Source organism: Pleuronectes platessa, chromosome 2 (assembly GCF_947347685.1).
Source record: "Pleuronectes platessa chromosome 2, fPlePla1.1, whole genome shotgun sequence".
Lineage (NCBI taxonomy): Eukaryota > Metazoa > Chordata > Actinopteri > Pleuronectiformes > Pleuronectidae > Pleuronectes > Pleuronectes platessa.
Genome location: NC_070627.1, coordinates 14,609,200 through 14,625,011, shown reverse-complemented (window position 1 = coordinate 14,625,011; position 15,812 = coordinate 14,609,200). Strand labels below are relative to the sequence as shown.

At 41.1% G+C, this 15,812-nt stretch overlaps 2 protein-coding genes and 1 long non-coding RNA gene across 7 annotated transcripts; 2 read left to right on the top strand and 1 right to left on the bottom strand.

The window, feature by feature from the left end:
- Window positions 1-1,724: 1,724 nt before the first annotated feature.
- Window positions 1,725-7,094, top strand: si:ch211-103a14.5 (guanylyl cyclase-activating protein 1). 2 transcript variants are annotated; one of them, XM_053431529.1, is made up of 5 exons: window positions 1,725-3,087; window positions 3,229-4,423; window positions 5,389-5,538; window positions 5,817-5,907; window positions 6,068-7,094. In XM_053431529.1, exons 2-5 carry the CDS (start codon window positions 4,226-4,228, stop codon window positions 6,196-6,198), a joined length of 570 nt encoding a protein of 189 aa, XP_053287504.1. In that variant the 5' UTR covers window positions 1,725-3,087; window positions 3,229-4,225; the 3' UTR covers window positions 6,199-7,094. The 2 variants fall into 2 exon arrangements, with proteins under 2 accessions (XP_053287504.1, XP_053287497.1); XM_053431522.1 differs by having other exon boundaries at window positions 1,725-4,423.
- On the bottom strand, window positions 2,963-8,798 carry LOC128448763 (uncharacterized). 2 transcript variants are annotated; one of them, XR_008339797.1, is made up of 3 exons: window positions 8,280-8,798; window positions 6,540-6,981; window positions 2,963-6,147 (listed from the first exon to the last, which is right to left on the bottom strand). It is a non-coding gene; the product is annotated as an uncharacterized LOC128448763 (long non-coding RNA). The 2 variants fall into 2 exon arrangements; XR_008339795.1 differs by having other exon boundaries at window positions 2,963-6,981.
- On the top strand, window positions 8,386-13,734 carry irf6 (interferon regulatory factor 6). Of its 3 annotated transcripts, none has more exons than XM_053431511.1 (8): window positions 8,386-8,527; window positions 8,790-8,965; window positions 10,014-10,209; window positions 10,324-10,422; window positions 10,530-10,796; window positions 11,664-12,056; window positions 12,228-12,346; window positions 12,634-13,734. In XM_053431511.1, the coding sequence occupies exons 2-8, from the start codon at window positions 8,792-8,794 to the stop codon at window positions 12,862-12,864; spliced, it is 1,479 nt and encodes a 492-aa protein (XP_053287486.1). In that variant the 5' UTR covers window positions 8,386-8,527; window positions 8,790-8,791; the 3' UTR covers window positions 12,865-13,734. The 3 variants fall into 3 exon arrangements, with proteins under 3 accessions (XP_053287486.1, XP_053287478.1, XP_053287472.1); XM_053431503.1 differs by having other exon boundaries at window positions 8,393-8,527; window positions 8,744-8,965; XM_053431497.1 differs by lacking the exon at window positions 8,386-8,527 and adding an exon at window positions 8,533-8,674.
- Window positions 13,735-15,812: the final 2,078 nt, after the last annotated feature.

Sequence of the window (15,812 nt, the reverse complement as noted above, 5' to 3'; positions counted from 1 at the left end):
GGTTAGGGTTAGGCACCATGCCCCCTCAAGATTTGTGGCTGCCCCCTCATACATGCCTGTCTAGACCCGGCCATGATGGTTAGGGTTAGGGTAAGGGGCTAGGGAATGCAATATGCTGATGAGTGTCCTAACTAAGATGTACAAACATGTGTGTGTGTGTGTGTGTGTGTGTGTGTTCACTCCCCACTCACTCCCTCTGCTCTGCCTCTCTTTAGCCACATTCCAGCACACACCTCACCTGCGCACTGAACATGCTGCTCATTTATTTAATGTGAGATACTGTGACGGCTCACTGTGCTGCGTCATACTGCTCAGCTTTGAGGAAATGGGGCAGTGATTCTCACCCTCATCCTCATCACGTTCATATAAGACACTGTGGTCTATGAACTTGGCAGGAACCATTAGTTCAATCAAATATTAACCCATCAGGTCCTAGTTCTAAACCTGAAGATAGAAATCCTACCTGGTTAATCTGCAGTGAAGAAGACAACTGGGCCCACAGACTGAAGGCACACAGCTACAGAGTGCCGGTCGCCTGTTCATTCATTTTTGATTAATATTGAACATATCACGTGTTCAAATCGCACCAAACTCTGCACTGCAGTTTACAGTAGACAGGCCCGGTGTGAAGTCAATAGCACGAAAGGCTCTCGAGATATATATTCCACAGACAAATGGCCGGACAGACAGACGTTTGTGGAATTAGCAGTTAGAAGCTCAGGTTTTTCTTTACAGCTCCTTGATAAAAAAGAAACATACGACTTGTATTTGGGTTAGTCTGTGTCGTGGCTTTGAACAGGAAGAGAGATGTTGACATGATATGAGCTAGTTATATTGGTCTTGTGGTTGTAATTGTGCAATAAAATGGCAATCGTCCTAAATACGCAAGCCTTATCATAAAGGCTATTTATATATAACCATTCAAAACTCCTGGTGTAAGGTACTGCTCTTCAAAACAACTCTGACAGGAGTATTTATATTTGTGCCACTGTGTACTCCCATTTAGAGGTTAAATTATGTGATAATATTTAAAACTAGAATGGCACTCAGGGTAGGGTTAGACCAAGGATCTAATATATCACAGCCTATTTTAACTACATCTACTAAAAATGTGTTTACACATTTAGTTTGGTAAATATTTAATTTAGGGCTATTTTTATACCGTGGTAGCTTATCACCAGGTGTCCATGTGTCCTTGCCAACTATCGGGACAATGATTCATGATCACAACCACAACATGCAAATCTCTGGTAACCCTCAGAAACAGGAGAAGTCAAACTATCAAAGGAATTAAAAGAGGAAATTGAGGGCAACTGAGCCACCACCTCATCTCTCAGTGGATCTGTTATGACTTGGTCATGTGTGGCTGCCAAAGGACGTCCTGGTACACTGGCATTCAGATGATTTGACTGCTGACAGAAACAACAGGATGGATGCAGAGACACGCAGGAGCATTGTGTCAGCTCAGACTCGAGCTCAGCCAAAAGCTCATTCGACAACATTTATCATTAAACAAGATATCAAATCTTCTTTTATTTCAAAGTACAGCTCAAAGCCAGAAGACCAGAAGATGTGAATAGACAAATACTTCCCACCTCATCTATACAGCTGTTGCTATTTTTTTTTACTTCCTTTAACATTGTGAGATAGGGCATGTTTTTCTAAAGTGTTCCCAATTTCCAGAAAACAAATATTAGTTCTTCATGACTGATATCTATCAGTGTGTGAAATATAGTACGTAGGTGGAGGTATTTCCTCTACTGGGCCAATCTTGTTAATGATTCAGATATTCACAGAGACTTTTTATTGGTTCATTTTTTATCTTTATTACAGATCTGCGTCGCCGTATATAGGTATTCAATATTTACATAGGGATGGTGGAGCATGTGACCGATGTAAGCAGGATAACAGTAAAGATGATGCTAAGAGCCTGCTTGTCTAAAGAGGATCATGAATCCTCTAAAGCACCGGCTGAGCTGGTCCCTGACGGTGACCCCACAGCGCCAGTCACCCACTGTACAGCTGAGCTCAACGGAGATCTCTGGTTCCCTGAGGCCTCTGAGCTGCGGAGGTTAACCCCGGGTCTGTTTACACCTGACATTCTGTTACAAGACCAAACTGAGCACTGAAAAGCACATTTACTGAGGTGCCAGTACAGCTCTCTAATACTTTTACTTTACCTTATTGTGGTATGTGGGAGACTTTTCATGTCATTTATCGTTTTATGAAGCTGTAACTGCTTACATGGGGCTTTTAGATTATTATATTCACCTCATTAGGCATTTTTACAGTATTTGATAAATACCACCACTAAAACCATGGTAATAATCTAACAATTTAAAACTTTATGCTCAATGGAGGACATTTTTTCTTTCTCTCTTCGCTACAATCCCTGTTTTTCTGTCAAGTGTGTCTGTCGCACCTACAACCTCAGTTGTCCTGGAGACGAACAGACCGGTCCATCCAGTTCCTCCGTGCTGGGTCGGAATCCGTCACCGTGCCGTCTGATGCTGGCGGAAGTGTCAAGAATGTGCTGGGAAGAGCTTTAATACTTTGACTGCCTGACGGTGCTGAACATGCAGCTCAGCTCTGTGCTCAGGGGTATCATTAATGAGTTTTAAATAGAATTATCTGTAATACCTGAACCAAACTTATCATGTGGAAGAACGTGTTTCTAAGACAGCAGTGTATTACCGGACATTCAATGTGCATTGTCTCATTTTACATTTTATATTCCCTGATGAAAGCGGAGATCTTCAGATCAGGGGAAATAAAGCCAAGAGCTGAATAAATATAGTTGGAACATTTCTTGTATTTTGGGTGAACTGCTCCTTAACAATGCACGTTTACATCAGATGTTAATTCCAAACCATAACATCAAATGATTTCAGCACTGCCACGTCCAGCCAAACAGACCAGCCACCCATCACAGTGTCTGACAGGAGATTGAAGAGCTTTGAAATGGTCTAAATCAACCAGTGACTGTTGTTCCTGAGAGAAAGCTGAGAGAGCACTTAAGCAAAGGATATTTAAGAACATCGGCTGTGATATCGTGGCCTACTTTAAATATGAGTCATTGTCACTCAGGTTAGTTTTCATACATTGTATTTGAACTATACGCTTGAACTGCTATTTCTGATTTTGAAAAAAGGTTAATGCAGTTTCAGCTTTAGCTTTCCTCCCCATGTGACTAATGTGCCGCTGTGTTTACCTATCTTTTTCCACTAGATGTCACTTGCCCGCTGTTACTGCTGAAGTTGAGTCCATGTCAATGTGTGGAGCAACAGAGAAGCTGCAGATGAGTATTATAGTTTGAATGGCACCAGCCTCCACAGCCCTCTGAACTGCAGTAAACTCCATATTTCACCTGTCGTGACATTAAAAAGTGATGAAAAGGAACCTTCTTTATATTTCATAGAAAGCACTTTGAAACGTGTTTTGTAAAGAATAACATTAAAAAAGGATTATCAATAACATCCATCATTAAAGCCAATGAACCAGTCACCATTACTGATTTATCGCGATTTAAAAATTAACATTATGGACAGCTTTTTAATCACAATATAGACAGGATTCTGTTAGTTAGCCCAATTCCCAGACTTATTAATGGTTTCTTGAAATAAACCGTATAGTCTGATGTGAATAAAACAATAGTCATCTATCATATCAGTGATAAATTATGTGAATAAACATTTAAATATCGAGGAAATTTGTATCACATCATGAAACACAATAATGCTGAAAAAGATATTGGATGAATAAAGAGTAGTCCTAATGATTCATATTTGATTCACACATGTTATGTGTAAGTTATAATAATATATAATATTTGGAAACATTAGTTTTTGGTGATCTGGTGTCATCCTGTGCTCAAAGATTAGTTTCTGTTGTTAGCTCTCTTTAATTAGTTAAGTATACGCTGGCAAGCAAAGTGGATTAGAACTTCAGAAGGCTTTCATACAGACGCACAGAAAGCTGATTGGCTACAACACACACACACACACACACACACACACACACACACACACACACACACACACACACACACACACACACACACACACACACACACACACACACACACACACACACACACACACACACACTGATACTTGCAAAGCCTTTTCAGTAAACATACTTTCCGTGCCTGCGTGCTTGGTGGATGCAGCACATCCTGGCTATGGCGTCTATGGGATATGTTACAGGTATATTTTGACAGACAGACATGGGAAACTATAACAGCTCCACAGTGGAGGAACTACAAGCTTGTGAGAGTCATCAGTGGTACAGAAAATTCATGACCGAGTGCCCGTCCGGAGTTCTCACCTTCTACGAGTTCAAGCAGTTTTTCGGCCTGAGGAATCTGTCGGACACATCAAACGCCTACATCGAGACCATGTTCACCACGTTTGACATGAATGACGTAAGAATTTTACTAATCAGTGTAATGAGTCTAATGTTGCTACAGTAGCAAAGAGGAATCTTTATATGAGGTATGTTAGTTTCTTTTCATCAATGATGAAGTGAAGTGTTTATTATGTTTTATTCACATTTTCATTAATACACTGCTTAAAAATAAAAAAAGGAAGCTGGCTTTTTTTTAAAGTACATATCTTGTTAAAATATCAATATGATGTATGCCAAAAAAATATAAAATTATGCTGAATCTACTGTTTCAAAAAATATAAATTATAATTATCTTCATCCTTATTGTGATCCAAAGATAGTTGTTTATTTAGAAAAGAGGGAAAAAAGGAGGGTTTGGGAACAGAAAAGGAAATAAACGAAGACCAACAAGGATTTATTTTAAATGCACCTACATGTTTCAGCCCACTGGTTTTCATGAGGTTGACTAAGTAGTCGTAAGTATCAATAATTGTTTATTTGCATATACTCAAGGTTTCCCTAAATTATTGGCTATTTTCTGTCTATATTGGATAAGGCAAACTTAAGCAGAAATAAATAAGCAGAAAAAGGGAGCTAAATCATATTCAGCCTCATTTTCTACCCCAGTGTTATTTGACAAGAGGAAGGTTGCTAGGGTTATTTCTGCTCATAGAAAATCTGTTGTAGTCTTATTCTATTAGAGAGGGAGCTTAAACCACCAACACCACTTACCCAGCTGACCTGCAGTCGTTCACATAGCAGGTGCATCCTCTTAATGCACACACGGGAACTGGAGACCGATGGATGCTTGGTTATCGGGACAAATTTTCTATCCTCTTGCAAACATAAACAGATCATTTTTTCGTGGCTGTGACTGCATCACTTCGGGAGAAATTTCTCTTTAAAGAAATTCAAAAAAGATGTGGTCAACAGGCAAAAATAGCCTATTAATGTGTCTGACAGTGATTTACTGCTGCTCATCGGAGTCTTTCCCCCCTGCAGGATGGTTACATTGACTTCATGGAGTATGTGGCTGCACTGAGTCTGGTGCTGAAAGGAGGAGTGCAGCAGAAGCTCCGCTGGTATTTCAAACTGTATGATATCGATGGGAGTGGCTGCATCGACCGCGAGGAGCTGCTTCAGATTATTAAGGTACTGATAATGAGCCTCCATGTCAGGTCAGAGCTTGACGAGGGGCTTAGTGAGAGATCGTGGAAACTCCCACAGGACTGTCCTGAAACAACCTGCTGAGACCACTCAGCTCTCAGGGAGATGCCCAGGCTCAGGGACCTAGCAGGGGAATCCTCACCTGAGGCTCAGACCAGACTCCGACCTGAGGCCCACGGCTGACATTTAGCTGACATCTGCTGGTTGATGAGTGCAACAATACACCAGTCAGCTTTTAACTTCTCTTTTTGTGTCATGTTTAGTCCATTCGAGCAATCAATGGAATCCCTCAGGAGATGTCCGCAGAGGACTTTGCCAACATGGTGTTTGACAAGATTGACATCAATGGAGACGGTAAGACCCCAAGACCCTTACAATATATCACTCTCACTGTGATTGACTGAGAGTTTGTGATTTGGACAGCAGAAAACTGATCTTCAGATGAGATTTGTTTAACTGAACAAGTTCAGACTGAAGCACTGGGGCTGAGTGTGTATGTTTGTGTGTTTTCCAGGTGAACTGTCCTATGAGGAGTTCATAGAGGGGGTCCTGAACGACGAAATGCTCCTGAAGACGCTGACGGAGAGTCTGGACCTGACACACATAGTCCAAAAGATTCAAGGAGAGATTAGGGCCAACATTTAGGACTTCCAACTGTTTACAGACTTTTACATGACTGTGCCACAGCAGAATGAGTGAAAATGCGGTTTCAGGATAATCCACAAACTTTAAAATGCAAAGTATATGACCAAATACGCCATATGATTAAAACATGAGTAGATATTCACAGCCAAAAACAAACATGGTATCAGGTGCATGAAGTTAATAACACGTTCTTTGAATCTTCTGATAAACACCAGCTGAAATGAAACACCACGATTTCTGTCCAACGACCATTAAGTGCTTTATATGCATGAACTTGTTGCATGTTGTTTAACAGTAAACACATGATGAACTATCTGCAGCATTCAGAGATGCTAACTCACCTGATTGTAGTGTGTTATATAGAGTAGACTGTTATCCTTCCTTTGAACCAACACAGAGAAGTGTGTACTTTTGTAAAGCCTTCCCAAACATTTTTGAACAGGTCTGATATGATGTAGTCACTGAGCACTAGCTTTAATATATATTTTAAAATGTTTGTCAGCCTCAGATTTCTTACTTACATAAGCAAATCAAATCAGGAAATAAAACTTATTTATAGTTCCTCATAGTAGGAGTCTTCCGTGTTCGCACCAATTCCTCAAACAGTCACTGTGCTTGTGTGTGTGTGTGTGTGCGTGTGTGTGTGTGTGTTTCAGATTCTGACTACCTCAAATTGTACCTGTAGGTGACTCATCTGTCCTTATTGTTGTACAGTGTTGATTTCCTTCTCTCTGCTTCCTTGTATTTTCCGAGTCCAACGGACGTAATTTCCCAATAAAAACTCTGATATTATTGAGACAAAGCAGAGAAATGTTTGTTTAGTGTTAGTATATAATAACTTTAAATATGTAGTGTGATACAAAAATATACTTTTCTGTATTTTCACATTTGAAGACTCCTCAGTACTGCCATAAAGGACCGCTGCGCACATCGCACACATCCCCTAGAGATGTTAATAAGACAAAGCCTTTGAACAAATTCGTCTATGGACACACAACAACCCACCCACCTCATCCCATAATGCGAAACATTAACATCACAAACACACTCGCACACACACATACACGCACGGCAACAGGCTCATTTAGAAAAGTACACTGAAACTAGGAAAAAGAGGGATGGATGGATGGAAGGACCAAGGCATGGATGGACGGATGGATTGATGTTGACACGCTCTGAAGCGGTAAGTAGTTTCAGGGAGTGGTTCACTGTTGTCGGGTTGTTGTGAGTCTGATTAGGGACGGGATCATAACAAACCGTTCACAGGTCCTGTGGCTCAACTATTATGAGGAAAATAAATATAAATAAAATGTATTTGTTATTTTGGTCATAAATTTCTCTGCATCTGATATATTTGACAAAAAAAACTGTACAATGCTGTTTAGATGAAAAATGGCTACAGTTGTGAACAGAGGCCAAATTAATGCGATTAATGAGGTTTCAGATTATAGGGGGAGGCTATACGGACATATTTATATCAATATAAAAAAAATTGTCGATGTCAATAATTATCATGATAAATGTCACATTTCAATTAAGTTTAAAGATTGATTTCGGCTCCAGGGCGAAAGTTGTATAGATATAAACTCTTCTTTGTGACAAACATTATATAGAGCTAAATATATACACACTTCTGTTTCAGCCCATTCACTGAGATCAAGATCAATTAATAATAAAAAAAAGAGCTCGTTGGTATAATAAGAATGAATGATGAAGCTTTATTTATACAACACTTTACGTACACTGACGTACACAAAGACATAAGAAATCCAGTTAAAAGCCATATTATTAAAATTAGTCTTTCAACGAGATTAAAAAGAGGACAAGAAGGTTGCTTGCTTTATTCCAAGTGGAAGTTATGAATATATACTTATGATTATTCTATATAGATAATGATTCACCTCTATTTATAACCCTTAGGTACGTCAGGCTCATTTAGTTTTTCTCATGATTATTTGAATCAATTGTTTGTGTGAAATGATGAAATGAGACGCTGCTGTTAAAAAAAGAAAAAAACGTGTCATGTGTCCACGTGCTTCTAAAGAGTAAGGTGTGTTCCCAGCGTGACGTCACGGCCGTACCTGAGTTTCGGTGAGGAAAAGGGGGAAGGACCGAGCCGAGTGGAAAAAACATCCCAGTCCCCTCGCTGGTTCCACACCAGCACACTTCCTCTGGTTTGTTGTTGGTCTCCAGTCGGGCCTCGTCGAATCGATTATCGGTGATCGATGACGGTGAGCGGCACGGAGGACGCGCACGGTTTCTATATCCTGGGCGGTGCGCGCGGAGGGCCGAGAGGGAACGAGCTCCGCCACTTCCTGGTTCTCCACAGGTATGTCCGTCATTAGTTAGTTTCCTGCTTTGTTTTGTTGAAGTTTTCGGACCGATCTTATTATTATTCTCGCATCGAACAACTTTAAACAACAAACCGGCAAGAAGCTGTGGAGATGATGAAGTCGCGGCGGCTTTAAAATGTTTGGTGAGTCGCGACCTGCAGGTCTTGTGGTCGAATCCCTCTGCAGCGGTGTTTGTTAACTGTCCCTGACAGCTGGTGGAGAACCACCCCGAGCTGAGCTGCACTCTCCGGGTTGCAGACATGTCGGTGACCCCTCGCCGTGTGCGCCTGAAGCCATGGCTGGTGGCGCAGGTGGACAGCGGCCGATACCCGGGCCTGGGCTGGCTCGACCGTGAGGCCATGCGCTTCAGGATCCCATGGAAACACGCCACTCGACACACGCCCCAGCATGAGGATGAAGACACCATATTCAAGGTGAGGACGGGTTACACTCTGTGGATGTCACGGGGGGGGATTTACTTTGTTTACTCTGAGTCAGGACATGTACATATGCTCCTCTGGTTCTGCAACACAAACAGGGAGAGAGAGGACTCATAAGCTTTTAGTCCAAACTGTTAAGAAGGGTTTATGGTTGGTCTTGCATCATTAATATACTTTAAAAAAACCATATACCATACAATCTCTTTCTGAAGTGACATGTTCAACATATGTTCTTGTTTGTCTACCTCATCTTAACTTGTCTACCAATGTAACAAGTGAATTTCTCGTTGTGTGGATGAATAAAGTTTGATCTTATCTGATCCTATCGCTGTAGCAAATTGATCTTCAGCACATTTCTGGATCAGAACCACCATTTTAAACCTACACATGCATAAACTGCTCAAGTCCCAGATTCAGACCCACGGGGAGATGGGATAGTATTCATATTCACATCGTTCAGGCCGCAACTTCATTTCAGCAGTCTATGATAGGCAGATAAACTCACTGGTGCATAATGGCGAAACAGCTTTTAGCAGCACTCCTCTCAGATTACCATGGCTGTTTGCCCAAATGTACGTCAAACAAAAGCTCTTTAAGTTTATGTTTTCTTTTAAAAAACACTTGGTGTGTGTTTTTAGGCATCCTGCTGTTTTAGATTTATGTTTATTATGTAGGCAAACTGCTGTTTTGACTTAATAAATATATATAGAGACTTTTTTTATAAATCAAGACCCACAAAAGTAATAGAAGAAAAGAAAATGGATGCATATATATAAATGTAATAATGGTGAACACTTTAACTTTTACATCAGGTAATATATTGAACATGAATTGTGTGGGGGGGGAAGTCTCCCTTAAATGTTTTGTAACTCCAGCTATAGCTTTAAATACTTTCCAAGTCTATGCACTTCAATCATTACCCATTAACTTTAATGCTACACATAGTCACCATATTTTACAAAAACAATCCAACCCCGGATCCTGTGTAAAATATATACAATCAACGGATTGTGATCGTGAAACCTGTTTCGTGATCCTCCAGGCGTGGGCCGTGGAGACCGGGAAGTTCCAGGAGGGAGTGGACGAACCTGATCCTGCGAAGTGGAAAGCCCAGCTGCGATGTGCGCTGAACAAAAGCCGAGAGTTCAACCTCTTCTACGACGGCACCAAAGAGGTCCCCATGAATCCCCTGAAGATCTATGACGTCTGCGACATCCCACAGCCGCTGAGCAACCAAGGTACATGAGAGCCGGTGGAATATCAGTGAACTTCCTCATGCTCAGTGATGCCTTACATACTCTTTTTTTTTTTTTTATAAATTCGCTTCACACGGTTTTTCTGTCACTCAACAGGCTCCTCAGACGCTGGTTCCTGGACTCCACATGACGATGATGGTGGTGAGGAAGATACTCCAGATACGCCGGAATCTCTCCCTCCATACCCATCCAATGGTGACTGAATTATTCTCATGCTTTTTTGGTCGTGCAATAAAAAAAGCAAAGCAAAGTAATAAAGTGTAAATGCATTAAATAAACAATGACTTATTTTCTCTTAACAGGCCCCAGCCCGTCTCCCCTCATCATGTGGTCTCCTAAGGACCCAGACTCGCCCATGCAGTCTATGAGTGATCCCCATTCAAACGAAGGCTGGCTCAAAGAGGAGCCGGTGAAGATGTGGCCTAAAGAGGAGCCTGTGGATGTGGAGATGCAACCCACACCCCTGGCAGACATGCCACCCGCTCCTCTGCCTGGTCCCATCCTGCACCCCTCTCCTCTAACCGAGGCCTTGTTTGCCTCCCCAGAGACATGGATTAGTTCCCTCCCGAGTAAGTATAGATTCAAAAAAAGCAGAAATCCATAGATCCCAAAAGACTGTTCACGTAAAAGCACCAATACATATTTCTTCATGTGTCGTCGAGTATCAAATCAATTTTATATTTGTAAAGCCCATAATCTTGCTCAAAGGGCTTAAAGCCCTGTGCAGGGTGCGACATCCTTTATCCTTAACCCTCGATTATAGGTTGAGGAAAAACTACAAGAAACTTTTTAACTTTAGAAAAAAATAATAATGATAATCACAAGTGAGGGATCCTTCTCCCAGGATGGACAGTTAGTCGACTCTAGATCTAGTGAAGTAGGCTGAGGTGCCCGGGTACCTGCTGTAGCAAGTGTAGTCTTAAAAAAAGAAACCAGTCGATTTTTTTATATTATCATCATTATAAGCAAATTGAGTGACAAGACAACAACCAACAACGTGCTCATTAATCTCTCTCTCAATGTTAACTGTCTCATCCATCCTTTCCGCATACAGAGGTGTGAGTCCTCCTGCAGCGACTCGGCTCTTTGCTGCGTATTTCCCCCCATTTTCCAGTTTTGACGTTTCTCAGCAGTAAATGGAGCATTTGTTGGGAACTATTTACAGCATATATCAGTATTCACAGCAGCAGAGTAATCGTGTTTGTGAGATCAACTCAAAATAAACCACGGCATCCATGTACATAGTTCAGGAGAATGTGCGTTGCTATGTCTTATTTATGCTTAAAAACTATTTGCCCATCTACAAACTTTTTGATATAGCTGGGAGATTTCAATTTTGCGGTCCTGGGTGAAATGAAGCTTTAAATCGAAGCATAACTTTACCTGCACATGAAACATGATTTTAACCGTCTTTCCTGTGCCTGTCCCCGACTCAGTGACAGACCTGGAGGTCCAGTTTCTGTACCGAGGGAAGGAGATGTGTCCCACGCTGAACATCAGTAACCCTCAGGGCTGCAGGCTGTTCTACGGAGACCTCGGGCCCATGGTCAACCAGGAGGAGCTGTTCGGGCCCGTGAACCTGGAGCAGCTCCGCTTCCCGACCACAGAGCACATCACCAACGACAAGCAGAGGGTCTTCACCAGCCGCCTGCTGGACGTGATGGACAGGGGTCTCATCCTGGAGGTCAGCGGCCACGACATCTACGCAGTGCGACTCTGCCAGTGTAAGGTGTACTGGTCCGGACCCTGCGCTCCAAACCCGACTGCACCGAATCTTATAGAGCGACAGAGGAGGGTCAAGCTGTTCTGCCTGGAGTCGTTTCTCAGCGGTAAGCCGAATATACACTGTACCGTTGCTTAATGAGCACAATTAGATAAACGAAATTTGGCATCTACTTTGATTTGAGTTAAATCTTTGCAGCCCTTCTCCTCTTGTAAAATTAAATATTATGCTGTCGGAATGGACTTATTTGAAGGAGTATTGTTTCCATGCTGTGTAGGTGTGATAGCTCAGCAGCGTGGCCAGACACCAAGCCCCCCTCAGTTTGAAATCAACCTCTGTTTCGGGGAGGAGTGGCCCGATGGAAGACCCAAAGAGAGGAAGCTCATCATGGTGCAGGTGAGAAATGTTGACGTGTTTTCGTTTAAGATTATTTGTGATTATCAAAGATGATGATAATAACTAATCTCGCAGGGCCTGTTTGAACACCTTACAATGCATAATTAAAAGTTTTTAAGAGTACTGGAGCTGTACTTTAGTTGTTTAGTTGTCTCAAACTTGTTAATCTTTAATCAGCATACAAATATTTTACTACATGACAAAAAAAAATCCCGAACGAGCAGAATGCTGGTTGTTAAACATTTGTAAGTCCCTCTTCTATAGCTAATCCGTTCGTATGTCTGCAGGTAATTCCAGTGGTGGCCCGCATGATAAGCGAGATGTTTTCAGGGGACAACACGCGCTCCTTTGACAGCGGCAGCGTTCGCCTGCAGATCTCCATCCCAGATATCAAAGACAACATAGTGACCCACCTGAAGCAGCTGTACTGTCTGCTGCAGACCCACCAGGGACAGGATGGCTGGGGCTTGCCCCCTGGGTCTGGTCTGAATATCACCCAGGCCCTGCAGGCACAGTGAAATGGCAAACACTGTCTATATATATATATATATATATATATATATATATATATATATATATATATATATATATATATATATATATATATATATTTCTTGTTCATTCAAACTGCTACTAAGAATTCCTGTTGTTGGCAAAGAAGTACTTATTTGTAATCTTATTTAGACATATGCATTTGCTTTCAGCTTTTCTCTCGTGTGACTGTGCTGCTTCAAAGCTTCTCTGTACATAAAGGCCTGTGTTATCCTGCGCTGTGTGTGTGTGCAGGAAGCATGGACAGATGTGGTGACTACACAGGCCAAAGTCCTGCTCGTTGCAAGGGAACATTTAACACAGTTAATGAGTTACAGAAATTGCCCTGTGCCATATTTATCCAGAACAGGAGAGTGATACTCTCCAGGGGTGTTTCATGTCATAAAAGAAAGGGGTAGAAAGCCACTTGTATATTTTGACCTTTCTATATTTTTGGAATCAACGCATGTATCAAGGGATTTGCGTGTTTTGGAGAAATATAGGTACATGTAGATGAATTAGTCCAGGGGGTTCCAGCTGTTTTAGATCCCAGTATCCTGTTTGCACAAGGAAGTTTTAACAGATGACAGAAAAATTCTTCCTGGCAGTTTCTGTCTTGACTCATTTTATTTTTCCATTTATATTGTAGGATAGTAGGTTATTCATATCATTGATTTTTAAGAAATCTACTGTATCCTGGCAGCCATTTAACTGCACAACGTTCAGCAATAGGAATCTGTTTTATCATGGATGCCACTGCACTTTGAGGTGCTGAATTCTGTTGTATGGCTAGTTGAATGTAATGCATTTATCATGTGATTGTAGGTTTATTTTATCAATAAAAATGACAAAATATCCATTTGAGCTTGTGAATTAATGCGTTAATTAAAAACATTGATTAATGCAGCAATTTTTCTTTTTAACTTGTTACCACATGAGTTCTCAAAGTGCCCTTACATTTCGGTTGTAGCTACATTCTAGAAAATTGTTTGTTCACATTTGTGCTGCAGGATTACATCACTCAGTTTAGTGCAGCTCTTTGCCTTTGACTGCGCTAATGTCACATGACTGACCTCCAGTGGTTCGGTTCAACAATATCACATGCACAAGTGCAGCAGCATTGAAGGAAGCTCAGTTCAAACTAAACATGGCATTCGGGTCTGGAGCAGTGGTTGTCAACACCGCTCTTTCTCCTGTTCTCAGCAACACGTCTGTTGACTTTGAAGTTGAACCGGGCACTTGTTAGGAAAATGAGCAGACCGATCTGAACCAACCTGCTTATTCATGCTGTCATCTATTTCTGTTATTACAGACAAACCTAAGCTTCAGACCTCACAGGTTCACCAATGGCATTAACTAGTAGAGCACATATCTCTGTCAAGGCCCAACAGGCCCACATTTAAATTCACTACATCTGGATTTTATCTTGATCAGAACCAAATTTCTGTAACATCAATGACAGTCTTCTAAACATGCATGAACTTCAAAAAATAACAATAAGAAGAAGATCCATTAATTCTTCTCTGAGAAATCAAAAAGAAATAAGAATATCAGTAATATTGGACAGGTCCCCCTCATACAGATCCACACCAAACTTGAATGGGTTCCTTCCAGTATGCATCAATAACCAGCAAAGTACTCCTTCACCTCTGTAAAAGCCAGGTAGAAGCCACAGCAGTGCCAATGTCAGACAGGAAGAGACTGGCAGCTTAGAGTCGAACTAGTGAGACAGTTAATTTCCCAGACAACATCCAGTGACCACGCTCAGGTGTGTTTGATTTTTTTTTTTTTTTTCAATTTTACCTGAAATTACTTTTTGATGCGACCCACTTAAAAACTGTAACTGGCTATACAGCTGACAATGATGCACCTATATACAATACACTGTTAGACAAGTACAGTTCTTTTTTTTAAATCCATTCTCACATTTCGTAATTCATACTTGGTCTCCAGAAAGTTGGGACATGTGCACAAGTGATGGGAATCAGAATTTTTTTTTTTCTTGACATAGCACACCTACACTTTGTATTAAAACTATTTCGGATAATTGAATGTGTACTGATGCATGTTGAAATGATTTAATTATTTGCTTAGGGTTTTTAAGCTATATTAGGATTAAGGTGTAAACAGAGACAGTTTCTCTGTTTGAGAAGGAAATTCTCTTCTTCGAATATTAATGGTTTATCTAAATTCTTCTAATAGACCTGTGGTTTATCTACTTGACGGTTAGTTATGTACAAGGTAGGTCTTTTAACAGCTCATGTGTTTTGAATACACAAGTATCCACCATCGCTACAGCTGTGTACCCATCATCCATATGAGTTTTCTCCTGTTAGTACAAAACGTTTGTGTCGCTTGTACTGTAGCAGTGTAATTAATTTTAATTTTCTCCCTGACACAGTAAGCTTGTTGCACACAGAGTACCAAAGGAGATGTGTTGATAGTAACATTTAAACCAGGATGCTGTGCTCTCAACTCATACTGCATGTGACTATGCAGTATTCTTGAATTAGCAAAGCTCATTCAGGACAGCAGCTGGAGTGCAGAGGAACCCAGCAGCCAACAGGGGGCAGCCTCAGGACATCACATGGAAACAAGCAGCAGCTTGATTCTTGAAAGGCGTCAGAAGTCAGGGCTGGAAACTACTGGGTTATTCTCTAACAATAGGTTTTTAAAAGCATTTTAAATCATCAAGTATCTAAAATCCAAAAACATGAAAGTCACTTTTAAGTAAGGCTGTCAAATATATGGAGAAAAGTAGAAAAATATTTTCTCTGAAGTCTGTATCAAAAGCAGCTATTCTTGATGTGCTTAGTTCTATTTAGGAATCAGCAGGCGGTGTGGCCTAGTCGGTAGAGAGGCAGTTTTTCAAATAGAAAGTCCTGGGTTCAATCACCACTTTCTCCTATCTTCATGCCGGGAATACACTGAACTC

Bases quoted from the DNA above. Each gene is read 5' to 3' on its own strand.
- irf6 (XM_053431497.1), top strand. The intron at 8,966-10,013 runs GTGAGGACGGGT...GTGATCCTCCAG, and splicing joins ATGAAGACACCATATTCAAG to GCGTGGGCCGTGGAGACCGG. The intron at 10,210-10,323 runs GTACATGAGAGC...GTCACTCAACAG, and splicing joins ACAGCCGCTGAGCAACCAAG to GCTCCTCAGACGCTGGTTCC.
- si:ch211-103a14.5 (XM_053431529.1), top strand. From the start codon at position 4,226: ATGGGAAACTATAACAGCTCCACAGTGGAGGAACTACAAGCTTGTGAG. The intron at 4,424-5,388 runs GTAAGAATTTTA...TCCCCCCTGCAG, and splicing joins CCACGTTTGACATGAATGAC to GATGGTTACATTGACTTCAT. The intron at 5,908-6,067 runs GTAAGACCCCAA...TGTGTTTTCCAG, and splicing joins GATTGACATCAATGGAGACG to GTGAACTGTCCTATGAGGAG.